The 13,752-nt window shown below is 28.3% G+C and overlaps 1 protein-coding gene across 1 annotated transcript; it reads right to left on the bottom strand.

Annotated features, from left to right (window-relative positions):
• Positions 1-8,607: 8,607 nt before the first annotated feature.
• On the bottom strand, positions 8,608-10,354 carry LOC101503516 (E3 ubiquitin-protein ligase PUB23-like). The gene has a single exon (XM_004497596.4). The coding sequence runs from the start codon at positions 10,262-10,264 to the stop codon at positions 8,939-8,941; it is 1,326 nt and encodes a 441-aa protein (XP_004497653.1). The 5' UTR covers positions 10,265-10,354; the 3' UTR covers positions 8,608-8,938.
• Between the last annotated feature and the right edge of the window lie 3,398 nt (positions 10,355-13,752).

The following is a 13,752-nucleotide window of genomic DNA, read 5'->3' as shown; positions in this document are numbered from 1 at the left end:
TTTTTTCATCATAAAAAAAGGGGAGATTGTTGAGACAAAATCTCTCTCAAATGGTTTTAATGATAACAAAATTATTTAAAATATTATGATTGTGGTTAATGACTAATTTGTGCTTTTGAGTGAATTCATATAAGAAAACAAGTTATTAATTATTAATACAAAAAGGAGAAAAATATGATTCAAATCTGGAGGATTGGAATTCGAGGGGATGACCTCGTAAGAGGATGAAGCTTCAAATCTACAAAATACTCATCCTCACTGAAACAAACATTTTTTTTTTTAATTCATTAAGTGAAGGCAAAACAATATTAAATAATGAATAAATAAAGCTTTTGAAATAAAGAAGTCAGAAGGCAAAAGAATAGGTACCAGGACGAATTATACTAGGATGGGTCTATGGTCAACATCTTTGAAAGCAACCCAACATCATTGAAAGCGACCTAACATATCTCTCACATGCTGAAAATGACCCATCATCAACCTACAAAAAGACAGTAGCTAATAAGATAAATATGTAGCTCTTACATGTCTTAAAGAAAAGAAAAAGAAAAGGACAACACATGTCCAAGTTCCTAGGAATTCTGAACCTCGTGCAAGAGGATGGACTGCATTAGTCCAAGGACAACTGGATGAAAATTTTGTAAATATGAGGAAAGACCTTGGACTTTTTGATTGAAGACCCGAACGGTCATAAAGCATTTGTCACTTGGAAATGTCATCTCAAAGTCTCTATAAAAAGCAATATGCTCTTCATCATCAACACACAACGAAATTGCATAAAAAGACCAAGTATCTTAAAGCTATCAAGAGCAATTTCCATCATCTCTTTATACTTTCTATAATCATTCACTAGATCTTTGAAATATCCTTTTTAGAAAGTGTTTAAGAAAAGAGAAACAATCAAACTCATATCACTTTGTAATTTCCACATGAGATTCACTTGGAAATAGTTGGAACTAGTTAGAAACTAGATTGTAAGCTTGGTGAGGCTATATAATACACAAAGTGTAATCAACCTCTGTGAGAGGTTAATCAGTTGATTTTTAGTAAAATCTCACAAGTATGTGCAGACTGGACGTAGCCTTCATTGGGTGAACTAGTATAAAAATTATGTCTGTCATTCTCTATATTTTCTATATCTTTTAATCAGCTCAATTTCAAAGGTTAAATTACCATCCTCGGATTCGCATCCTCTCAGAGAGGATAGATTTTTAAAACACGTAAAATACCTTTTTAAACAGCAAAATCCCTATTCAATCCCCCTTCTAGTGATATTTTAGCTACAACAGTTTGGTCGTATTCAGTGCATTCCGCGTGACGTTCCTCCGATGCCGAACAATATAGATTGAGTGTGGCAGACTACTATAAAATCATCTGTGGCAGCCTTTCAGAGCCTATATTCTATTGCGACTTTTCTTGGAGAGGTCACTTTCAGAATACTATGCATGGTACATAAGTTTTTCACATCCTCTAATCCTCCCTCCATTCGCTGTTGCACCTTCGAGTCCACCTACTGATGCTGCACATGTTGATCCATTATCTTCTGTACATGCTGTTGCTACACATGCTGGTCCATCATCGGAACGAGACCGTAGAACAGTTGAGCTTGTACGTGGGGACACAAATTTGGTGGCTCCATTTAGTGAACTTTATAACATATTAAGTGAGTTAAGTCTCTTGTACGAAGATTAGTGATTGTGTTATGTATGATTTCATTTAGTGATTGTGTTATGTGAATTTCATTTAATATTTTGTGTTATTTATGAATTTTTATTTTGAGTTAATCCGCATTTATTTTGAGTTAATCCATAATAAAAGACATTCAAAATGATAAAACGTAAATGATAAAACAAGATAATTTAATAAATGATGGACCAATGATAAATGATATTCTAATAATCCATGATAAATGATATACAAGATATTCTAATCTTCATTTAATGAAATACAAGATGATTTGATAAATGATGAATCAATGTATTCCCAATGCATCATACGTGCTGCATAAGCTATTTCCCACGTCTTGCACACTCACTATAAAAGTCTTTCCATTTTTTGTGAGGTAGGTGGCAAAAGACAATCAGACTTCAATTTAATCTGAACAAGAAAATATTAAACATTAATTTATCTGAACAAGAAAATATTAAACATTAATTTAATAAACAACACTAATCATAAATTTTACATGTACCCAATTATTTTCATTGACAAATCCAATTGCTAGTAAAGAGTGAAGAGAAGACTCTTTCGATGATGCTTTGTTTAGCGAAACGAACTTCATATTCAGATTACGAGACAACGACACCAATATGACATTATATAGTGTTGCTATCATGTAACCCAAGTCTGGTATAGACATCCACATATCTTTTTCTTGAGCACCCAATCCTGATATTTTCAATGAGTTTCGCACTGATTCAACACTGTCATAAAAAACATTGGAATAAAGATCTTGATGTTGATGAATCTTTGTATCCAATTGTGATCGAACTAAAGGCCAAGATTATTATGTCCAACCTAACAATGTTGCAATTGCGCGAAACCCACAATTTCCATCAGGCACAACATCTATTATCTCCTCAATATACGGATGTATAAAAGTAGGAAAATGTATGTTAAGTGGTTGCCTTGCAGAATACTGTGATGATTGATTTGCAGAATGTTGAGATGGTTGTCTTGCAGAACGTTGAGATGGTTGCTTTGCAGATTCTTGAGAGGCATCAACATACTCCCAATATGAAGGATCACAAGGAGTATTAAATTATTTTTTCCTTTTACTAGCGTCCTTGGTTCTCACCTTCTTTGGTGGTGCAAGTATTGATGTTGTATGTGGAAATACAACTTCACGCACCTTTGTCATGAATATCCTTTGACAAACAATGTCGTGTTTCTTCATGTACGCTTTCATTGCTTCCAACTCTTCTGAAGAGTCATAATCTGATAAAGATTCTTCATCCTCCAATTCATGCTCAATGCTTAACTTTCTCCAAAAGAACATAAATGCTATCTAAAGGGATAACATTACCAGATATCTGCAACTTTGCCAACTCACAAGCACATGGTAATACATGAGTTGTTTTGACCGAGCAACCACATTTTGTTTTATCAGCACCTACAATATTCACCCTCTACAACTATTTGTCAATTTTTTAAAACATTTCCTTGATACACAATGATGTAGACTTTGAAAAAATGGTGAATCATACCCGTGCTCAACATCCTTAATGGTTTTCTCAAAAGAAGATTGAATGATACATATTTAGTTCTTCAACATCATATTCACAACATCCCAACTTTTACAAAAATCACCAAAACTAGTTTGCAACATATTTTTCAATCTCCAATGAGCAGACTCAACTCTACAAATAAATTAAAGAAACACAATTTTAAACAAATCACATAAACTAGTAAATCATATTTTCTAAAACAAATCAAAACAAAACATAATTTAAAAATACCTATTAGATGTTGTGTTCCCCAAATGCATCACTCTATTGGTCCAAACCTTGACAAATCTTTCTTTGTAAGGTGTTAACCATGAATCTTTCACATAATCAACAAAAAGAATAATATCGGCACACACTAGCTCAAAGTGTTGCAAGTGATGATCATACTCCTCCACACTAGTTGAATATACAATTTTTTCCCCATAAATCCATTACTTCTTCTTGTCTATCATTTTTCACATATTATTTGCATCTTGTCCCAACATTTTTTTCAATATGAAAACGACATAGCAAATGTATTAAAGTAGGAAACACAACACTAATCACATTCATCATGACAAGATCTCTATCAGTCACAATTTAGAAATTAAAGTATCAGATTTGAACAACTGTCGTACCTTTTCAAATTCCCAGATGAAGTTATCTTGTCGCTCTTGTTCCAAATAAGCAAACCCGACCGAAAATGTCAAACTAGTAGATGTGACACCAACAATTTCAAGTAATAATAACCAATATCTATTTGTTTTGTATGTGCTATCACATATCAAAATAAAATGAAATGTGTTTAACAACTTTATACAATCAGTATGCGTCCAAAATATATCGCTCAAAACATCTGAATTCTCTCGTCTTCTTGTCCAATGCACATAGTTTTATTTCTCTCTTTCAAAACATATAAATATGGGTGCAAGCTTATACTTTGTCATGTCATTGAAAAATTTCCTCTCTTCTTCGTTTAGACGTCCCTAAATAAGAATGACTGGTTACAGTATCAAGTAAATCATGATTGTGTGTTCCACAACAAATACTAATTTTCCATCCTTCACCGACACTTAACGGTATACATCTGAGAGTAAACGGATAATTTTCCTTATGAGAACAAGTTAATGTTGATTTTGATTTATATTTTCCACCTCTTTCGCATCCCAAAATCAATTTGTCTTTTCTTCCCCTCTTTCTAGTTATTTTATCTGATCGAATGGTAACAATTAAAATTTCATTTTGCCTTCCAATGGTTTTTGCCCATTCAAATACGGCTTCTCGAGAGGGAAATACCTACAAAATATGTTTCAAATAAAACATCAAATATATCGCTATAATAAACATTTGATCAGTGATGGATTATCAGTAATAATAATACCTGATCGGTGATGAATTTTTCTGTAGAATCTATAACCGTTCTTGAAGCAGGAACCTGAACTCTACTCATACATAATTTCAAAAATAGTAATAAATGTAATTAATAATAATATTTTTGTTTCAAAATATATTTTTAATTATAACATACATCAATAATTTAAAAAAAATTGAAAATTTTGAAAGTTTTGAATTTTTTGAAACTTTCAAAACTGACTTACTTTGAATGTTTGAAAGTTTCGAAGGATATGTGTTTTGGAAGTTTCAAATTCATCCAAACTTTCGAAACTTTCTGGAAATTTCCACTTCGGAACTTTCACATTCATCGAAAGTTTCACATGTTGCTGGAAAATATTATTTTGAATGTTTGGTATTTTTCAAAAGTTTCAAAATTGATAATTATTTATGTAAAATTACATTTCAAATGTTTCCAATTTAACAAAAGTTTTGAATAAATCATAAAACTCACTTTGTTATTATTTCAAAAGTTTGAAACTTTCAAATATCAAGAAATTTTTTGTAAGTTTCAAAACAGAAGGTGAGAAAATAGAATGGTAAATTTTTTTCATGGTTTTATACAAAATAACAAAACGCAAAATGATTATTAATAAAAAAAATGAAGGGGTGGGAGGTAAAACTTAGAGATGCACGGTATAATTCTCTTTAATCTAGGACATGGGTGGATTACATGTTATACAGACCGATCCATGACCTCAGTCTATATATATTCAGTTCCAATAGTAAGAGTAAACATTTAATAAAAAAATGAGTAATGTTAAGATCTGCTTTTCCAGCATTTGTTAAAGAATAAAAAATAGTAATTTTGTTTTGACAACATAAAAATTTGTATATATAACCTTCAATATATTTTTAATAAAGAATTTCTAAATTTAAATCATTAATTTGATAGTATTTTTTTAAAGACACTTATTAGCATTCTCTAAAATATACAATATCTCATCTTATCATAAGTGATTTATTTAAATTATGCACATTTCATAAAAAAAAAATGATTAAATTGTATTGATTTCAATAACAAAATAAATTTTATTTACTAAAACATCCATATTAAATAATAATAGTTGGCGGATTACTTAATAATAAGTTGAGATAAAATAAATAAAAGTATATTAATAAAAATAAGGAAGTATATTATTTGAGATAAATAACTATTACAAATGAGATAATTAATATTAGAAGAAGGAAGTATATTATTTTATATATACCCTCACTTTTATAAGAGTTAGTATTGTATGGTCACAAGACCCATAGTGTTAGATACACATAAAAAATACTTTTTCTAATAATAAAAAGAAATTGATTTTATTTTTTGTTGGATGTTTAAAAAAGTGTATGTTTTGTGTGTGCTTAAATACTATGCATTTGGTCTTATTTATGTGTGTCTAAAATTAACTTCTTTTATAAATGTACAAGTATTATGATATATAAAAATAATAGTTTCTTATATTACATGACAATGTAAATTTGATTTATATTTGATATTATATATTACAATGGTATTAAATACAAGCAAAAAATAATCAATAAAAGTTGATATATTTGATTCTAAATTATGATCAAATACATCAACTTTCTTTAATTCATTTTTACCTATATTTGAGATCAAAAGGAGTACACACACCTAATTTTATATATACAAGATTGATAAATTCTTTCTTATTAGAAGGACCATTAATTTTTTTTAGAAGGTTCTTTTTCCTTCAATATTCTCATAAAATTGATTAACCTAAATAACATAATGCAAATTTTATCAAATTCAGAATTTAAATTTTCAAATAAATTCATATTTTAATTCTTTATTTGTTGAATTTGATGTTGTTGGAGATGAAAATACCTTGTTTTAGACGAGTTAATGACAATGTGGAGTAGATTGGTCCATTATCATATTCCAAATGATATGATACAAAGATGAATCCACTAACTTTCTTTCTTCACATGCATATCAAATTGTAAGCTACTTTGAGTGTGTTATCAGCTTCCATGCATATAATTCCACGCATATTCATCTAACTTATTGATATGTAAAGAAACATTAGCCACCACTCCTCCATAGACTCCAATTCCCTCTGAAACAACATTGTCCTCCACCGCGATCCCCCCATTTACTCCAATACATACTCACTTTCTTAACAAGTGTCTTGAATGTATTTATTATAGTAATGCATATTTAGTTTGTTAATTAATTATTAATTTTGTCTACTTTTGCAAATTTCAATTTACAGAATTAGGAGTCATATAGGAGACACCAAAAGAGAATAACATTGATTACAGAGAAAGTGACAATTGCATAAATGTTGGCTGCCAAAACAACACACCCCTATGTGTATGTACTTATTGAGACCGCAATATCTTATGTAATGCAACAATTCAATACATTTTCTTCAAAAGTTAAAATTACAATCTTGGCAGTTCTGAAGCGATTATCAACATTAATAATAATTCCCAATTAATCATGCCTCTTTCGGCCAATTAAAAAGAGTTGACGGAAAATATATCTCAGCAGAGAGGTTATTTAATTCTAAATGGAGCAAATAAAGCACTTAATTAATGAGCATTATATCTACTTGCATTATAAAATGGGAAATGTTAAATATTACTTCAGTGTTCGGTTACTTTTTCAACTTCAAATTTTAATTTTGGTGATTTTTTTTACAATGTATCAAGTAATAGTAATTTTTTTTTAGAAGAAAACATTTATTTTTTAATAATACGTAAACATTCTTTTTTACAAATACAAAGGATCCCAATTGCTTTAAAAGGGATAAGAACAACAACGCTATTTGTAAACGCTGGATATGGTGGATTTGCATGTTTACTTTTAACGGAAATTATTTTTCTTAATAATTTAATATAAATAATAAATTTTGTTAATTTAATTATTAATTATTGATATAATATATTAATATTTAAATACATAAAATTTTATATAAATTTCGAATTCGTAATTAAATAATATAGTCATCGATATTTATTTATACTTTTTAGAAATTTATTATACGTTTGTTTGAAATTATTTAATAAAATATTAAATAATTTTAAAAATTTATAAAATTGATTTACTGAATAAAAACTTAAAATTTGACAGTTGAATTACTTAAATTCGTTGTTTATACGAAATTATTAAACATAATTACTTATCACAAAATTACTTTCAAAATGCAATGATATATATTAAATAGTTTTTTACAAACACAAAAATTAGCACTAATAGGAAGTCAACAACATTGCAAATTTATATATGAGTATTGACACATAATACTTAAAAAATAGGTAATGCATTATTGATCCCGCAGTTGGCATAGTCTAATCTCGACTATTAAATTGATTGAGCAGCGATCCAAATGATAGAGATATAGCTAGATGGTGTGGATCAAAGCTTCTATTCATACATAAGTTTTGATTTTGTAGTATTTTTTAATATTATCAACAGGTGTCTTACATTGTTCTTACTTTCTTATAATAAAATTTCATTTCCTTGTAATTTTTTTTTCTTTTTAAATGATTGCGAATATCTTTCAATGTTAAAATAATAACTTCATAAAATAAATAAGTAAATATTATTTCAATACATCAACCACACATATATCTCGAATACATTTTTTTAACAAATCAAAGTTTTCCTTGCTAAATAAGAATAATATTTCAGATGAGTTAGTTTTAAAAGTTCATCAATGTTAGAGAAAACATCATGGTTCAAAAGAAAACTTACAAAAATCTTAGTAATTGCATCCACTTTCATTTTTTAAAAAATTAAGAAAGAAAAAGCTGTTATTATTATAGGTGATATTGATAATTATTCTCCTATTCTATATGAGATTTGAATTTCTTCCCTTTAACATTACAAATATCATGCTCTCTGAAATCTCATCTCATCTCAATATCATACTAATTTTCACTAACATATGCATGCTTACCTCATTTCAAGAAACTTGATTTAATTAAAACTAATTCAATAAAAGGTAATGAAATTATTAAAATAAGTTACAAAATTGGCACGATAAACTTTGTTGTGTCAATATTCCATTAAGTATATTGTGTAGTCGTGCATTAACAATAAAACAATCCCAATTTGTTTCCTACCCATTCTTCATGGACAATATTTTATATATGTCCACACCTATAGTTTGTTCCAATTAAATGTTCTTTAAACATTTCAAATCTATACAAAAAAATAATCCTAAAATAAGTAAAAATGAAAAACACGTATTTGCGTTGAGAACGACAGAATCACAGTAAATCATTACATTGTTAACCGAAACTAAACTTTGAAGTTTCAACAAAATCATATTGACACTGTAATTTATACGAAACTAATTGTCCATCGATGCGTACACTTATTGTGTTGGGTATGAAGCAAGCAAATTGGTAGGAATACAATGAGAATGCCTCCAAGACTTTGCATGAAGTTTAAGTATCTCTCTAGCTTTATCCTTAGCCTTATTTCCACTATCAACTTGAAGAATCAAACAAAGCTTAGCAACAATACCAATTTCCAACATTTCTTGAACAACTAAAGGTGTAGCTGAGAATCTAGAAACAGATAAAAGAATCCTCACAGCTCTATCATTTGCCATATTTGAAACCCTCAAAATCTTCTTTGAAACAATACCTAATCCACATCCATGCTTTAGTATCTCAGCTCTTCCATCAGCACATTGACATAACATCTCCAAAACCACCAAAATCATCTCACATGGCTTTCTCTCTTTGCAATCAAGAAGAAGTTCTATCAATACACATACACATCCTGATTCAACTAATCTAACTCTGTTTCTTCCATGTTCAACTACTTGAATCAGTGTTTGTAGTGTTGCTTTTGATGCTTTTTTCGATATTTGATCCTTGAGAAGCTGGACTAATTCGACGAAAAACTCGGTTTTTAAATTCGATAGTTTCGCAGGTTCGGCTACTTCTGATATAGATTTCAACAATAAAACTGCATAGGTTCTTGAATCATAGATACCCTTTTGCAATAGTTTTATCAAAGAGTCCAAAAATTCTCCATTTTTGAAGTTTAAGAGAGTTTTCAAACCTTGTTCTGATAAATGAAGATTGTGAAGGATGCTTATAGCTTCATCTTCTGCTTCTACTTTGAACTCAAAAGCAAAACCTTCAAAATCATCATAAAGGGTATCTTCAAATTCTGTTGAAGATGAAGAAGCAGAAGAATTTGTGTTTTTTGTTATGATTTCTGCTAAGAACTCAACAGCACCGGCAGATTCGATACACCGTCTATTGGTTTCACTTTCGGAAGCGATGGATTTGAGTCTTTTAAGCGATTGAATAAGTAAATGAGGTGAATCTAAAGAATCAGAAGCTTCTTTGATGATTTTCTGTATGAGATTTATTGTTGTTGGTGGTTTAGGAGTTGGAATTCTTTGGATTCCATGAGAAGAGTTTATGGTGCACCATGCTTGAATGAGTCTACGAAGTGTGTGATTTGGTGTGAGAATAATGAGATCATTGTTTTGATTATCATGTGAGAGTTGTTGTTTTGTGACAGGACATGTTTTGTTGTTGTTGTTGTTAGATGAAAAGAGCCATTTTTCGATGTTTTCTCTGTCGTAGGTTATGCCTGTTGAGACAGTAACTGGATCCTTCATGAGTTGTAGTGAAATGGGGCACATGAAAAATGGTGAAACATCTATCTCTTGATTCATTTTTTGTTGTGAGTTTTGAAGAAGGTTAATATTTTGACTTTGAAATGTTGTTGTTTGTTTGAGTTGAGAAAGTGAATGAAGAGAAAAGGGTGGTTTTGTTTTTATTTATAGTAGTATCATATCATGCGTTCATATTGTTCCAAAGTCAACACACGGAAAAAATGAGATGAGAACTGTTTCAAAAAAGGAAGAGAGAGTTATGACTTTTCAATGGATTAAGAATGATCATAATTACCTAGTCATGTACTATGCATGAATTTGAACTAGGCAAAGTTAACTTTAATTAATTTTGGTTTATTTTTACGTGATTTTTAATCTATCGAACACTAATTAATTAATTATATATATATATATTATGGACGTATTTGATTTACAAAACAATAAGTATTAGGTATGACAATATATAACAATACTTGATAATTTTTTGTACTCCATTGTCTTTGATTTTAGATGTACTAAATAAATAATAGATAACCAAGAGAAAAGAAAGAGAGGGATAGGGGAAGAGGCAAAAAGACATAGGAGAGTAGAGGGAGAGGGATATGAAACATGAGAGTGAGATATATACGACCGAGAGAGATGAGAGAGTAGAGATGAATAATAGTTTTTCTAGTAGAAAATAAAAAGAGTATTTTGATATTTATGATAGATTGTCCTTGAGACAAAAAGATTTCCTATAATTCAACTAGAGACAACAATTTCAATTTTTATCTAGTCCATTGATCCTTTTTTGTTTAGTCTAATAAACAATTTCTGAATCAAATAAAGTGTAAAAAAATTGTCATGTTCGGTCTCTTATTTTAGCAAATCAAACACAATTTATATATAGTTTAAATAAGTTTGACCATTAATTTTAAACAATTATATGAAAATAGTGCATATTTTCATATAATTATTTAAGAATAATGGTCAAACTCATTTAATTTTTTTATATGATAAAAAAAATAATTTTATTTTTTAAATTACATTTCTTTTTCATTTAATTTGCTATGAAAATTTGTTTCTTGAAAATATTTTGAGAACAAATGAATCTATTATACAAGATAACATTGTAATATAATAAAATGTACGGTAAGAAGTAGATTTTATTTTTATCTCATTTGAGAACTTTAAAAAAAAAATCTCTAAAAGAATAGTAAACTCCTTTTAACCGTTGAATTAAAACTTTTGAATTTTATAACAATCACACATTTTTCATGAACTCAACCTAACCTGTTTATTCACACATTTTTCATGAACTCAACCTAACCTGTTTATTCGGTTAAATCTTTTTGGAAGCAACAAATACTCTATAGTTGCAAAAATCTTATTAAAACTAAATCCAACCGAGAAAAGTAATAAAAAAAATGGAGATAAAATATCACATGGGATTACTGTAAGCATAGTGTATTAATTTGAGATTAATTACCCCTTTTGACTTTCTCTTTAGAGTGCATTGCTGGTTTCTCTCTCCAACGTGGGGGTTTGACCAGTGGCCGACATTTTAAAATGTGGATTTTTTATTAATTAAAAAATGTTGTGGATGAAATGCAAAGAAATTTTATTTTAATTTTGTCAATAAAAAAATAGTTTGGATGTAATGCAAAGGAAACAAGCAAATTGGGATCCTCAGCATCTACGTTGCTAGCTACCACAACTTCACTCCCTCGATGCTTACTACTTGCATATCCCAGTTGTCACACTTTCTTTGACCAAACAACGTGTCGATTTTGTGTGTGTTTTGTTCTTTTTTATTTATTTTTATTTTTAGACTTTTATAAAATGATAAAATAAATAAATGATAAAAATATATAAATTAAATTAATTGAAAATCTGAAAGTTCATAAATGTCACTTTTTCATCCACATCTAACAAATATTTAGATAGTGATAGGCTAGATATTGATTTCTCTAAATATTTTTAGTAGAAATGAATTCTCTCATCTATAAAATATCATTGAAAAAAGCTCATACATTTTTTTTTCACTTTAGGAAGGTTGTAAAATCACACTATACTCTCTTGTGTGTAATTCATACATTAGGAGATCCATTTCTGTTTTTGGTATATTATTGGTAATGATATTACTATCAATAATAATTCAGACGGTTCAAATTTGAAGTTAGGATATTTTATTTATATAAAAAAAAGTTATCATTTTATTTGACTAATAGATCGAGATTGAATAGTCACTATTGTCTTATTTAAATTTATGGCTAAATATCACCTGTGGTCCTTTAACTTAATTTCAGTTAACGTTTTAGTCATTTATATTTTTTTTTTTCCGATTTAGTCATTTATTCCTAATAATATCAAATACAGTATGAAAATATGAGTTTATTTGAAGATTTGCGTTACGAATTTGATGAAATTTGTATTATATTGAAGAATATAATTAATTTTATGAGTTTTGTTTGAATTTTTTTTTTAATTTTTGTATAAAAAAGGATAACATTGTTGAAATTTTAAAACATAAAATATCAAATTGTCACTTAAAATTAAAATAAAGGACCAAGTCGAAAAAAAAAAAGACAAAGAACTAAAACGTTGTCTGAAATTAAGTTAAAGGACCACGGATGTAATTTAGCCTAAATTTATCTACTAACATACATACTTTTGACTCTATTTAAGTGAATTTATAAAAACAATTTAAGACACGCTCATAAACCGTTTTCAAGTAACTTTCATAAACTATGTAGGATAAATTATGAAACTAATATATAGTTTATTAAAAATAATTTAACTTTATTTTATCTTTTATTATCAAAATAATTTATACATAATAACATTATGTTATAAGCTATTAAATAAACTATTTATCCAATTGTTTTTGGGTTGATACAAAGATCAACAATTTTTTTAGGGATCAAACATGATCACCAATTTTGATGGATAGAGTAACAAGATACTAGAGGTTTATTTTTTATTTTTTTTATATTATCACATATTAAGCCTTTACATTATCAATTATTTATAGTACCAATTAGTTGGTTATTTTTCCTAAAGCTTGTAACTAGATTATGTTTTAGTTTTCCTTTCCTATAGAGAAGTTAGTTAGGTTTTGCTAGGTATATATAGGCTTTATTCTTCTTCCCCACAACAAGAAGAATCATATAATGTAAAACCTTTCTGTATCAATAACAAAATCTATCATTCATTTTCAGAGATTGCTCTTGATGCTTCCACATTAATATTTTTTGAGAAAAATATTTGGGGTTTTGAACTAACTGAAACAAAATAACAATGTGCAATGCAAAAATTAAAATTTTTGGATTTTCTTGTAGAAATAAATTCACATGGTTTTCAAAAATAGTAAAAATTAATATGTCAAAAATAATATAAATTAAAGTTGTTAAAGATAGAAAGAAATTTTAATATGGACTTTGGTCCACTACTACTTAAAACTATTTAAAATTGTAACAATCTTAAACGTCATCTTTTGAAAATATATGTTAATGATCATCGTCATTTTTATGGTTGAGATAGTGACTTAATTTATATCTGATTCGACA

This window comes from Cicer arietinum, chromosome 4 (assembly GCF_000331145.2).
Source record: "Cicer arietinum cultivar CDC Frontier isolate Library 1 chromosome 4, Cicar.CDCFrontier_v2.0, whole genome shotgun sequence".
NCBI lineage: Eukaryota > Viridiplantae > Streptophyta > Magnoliopsida > Fabales > Fabaceae > Cicer > Cicer arietinum.
This window is presented reverse-complemented; position numbering and strand designations above follow the sequence as displayed.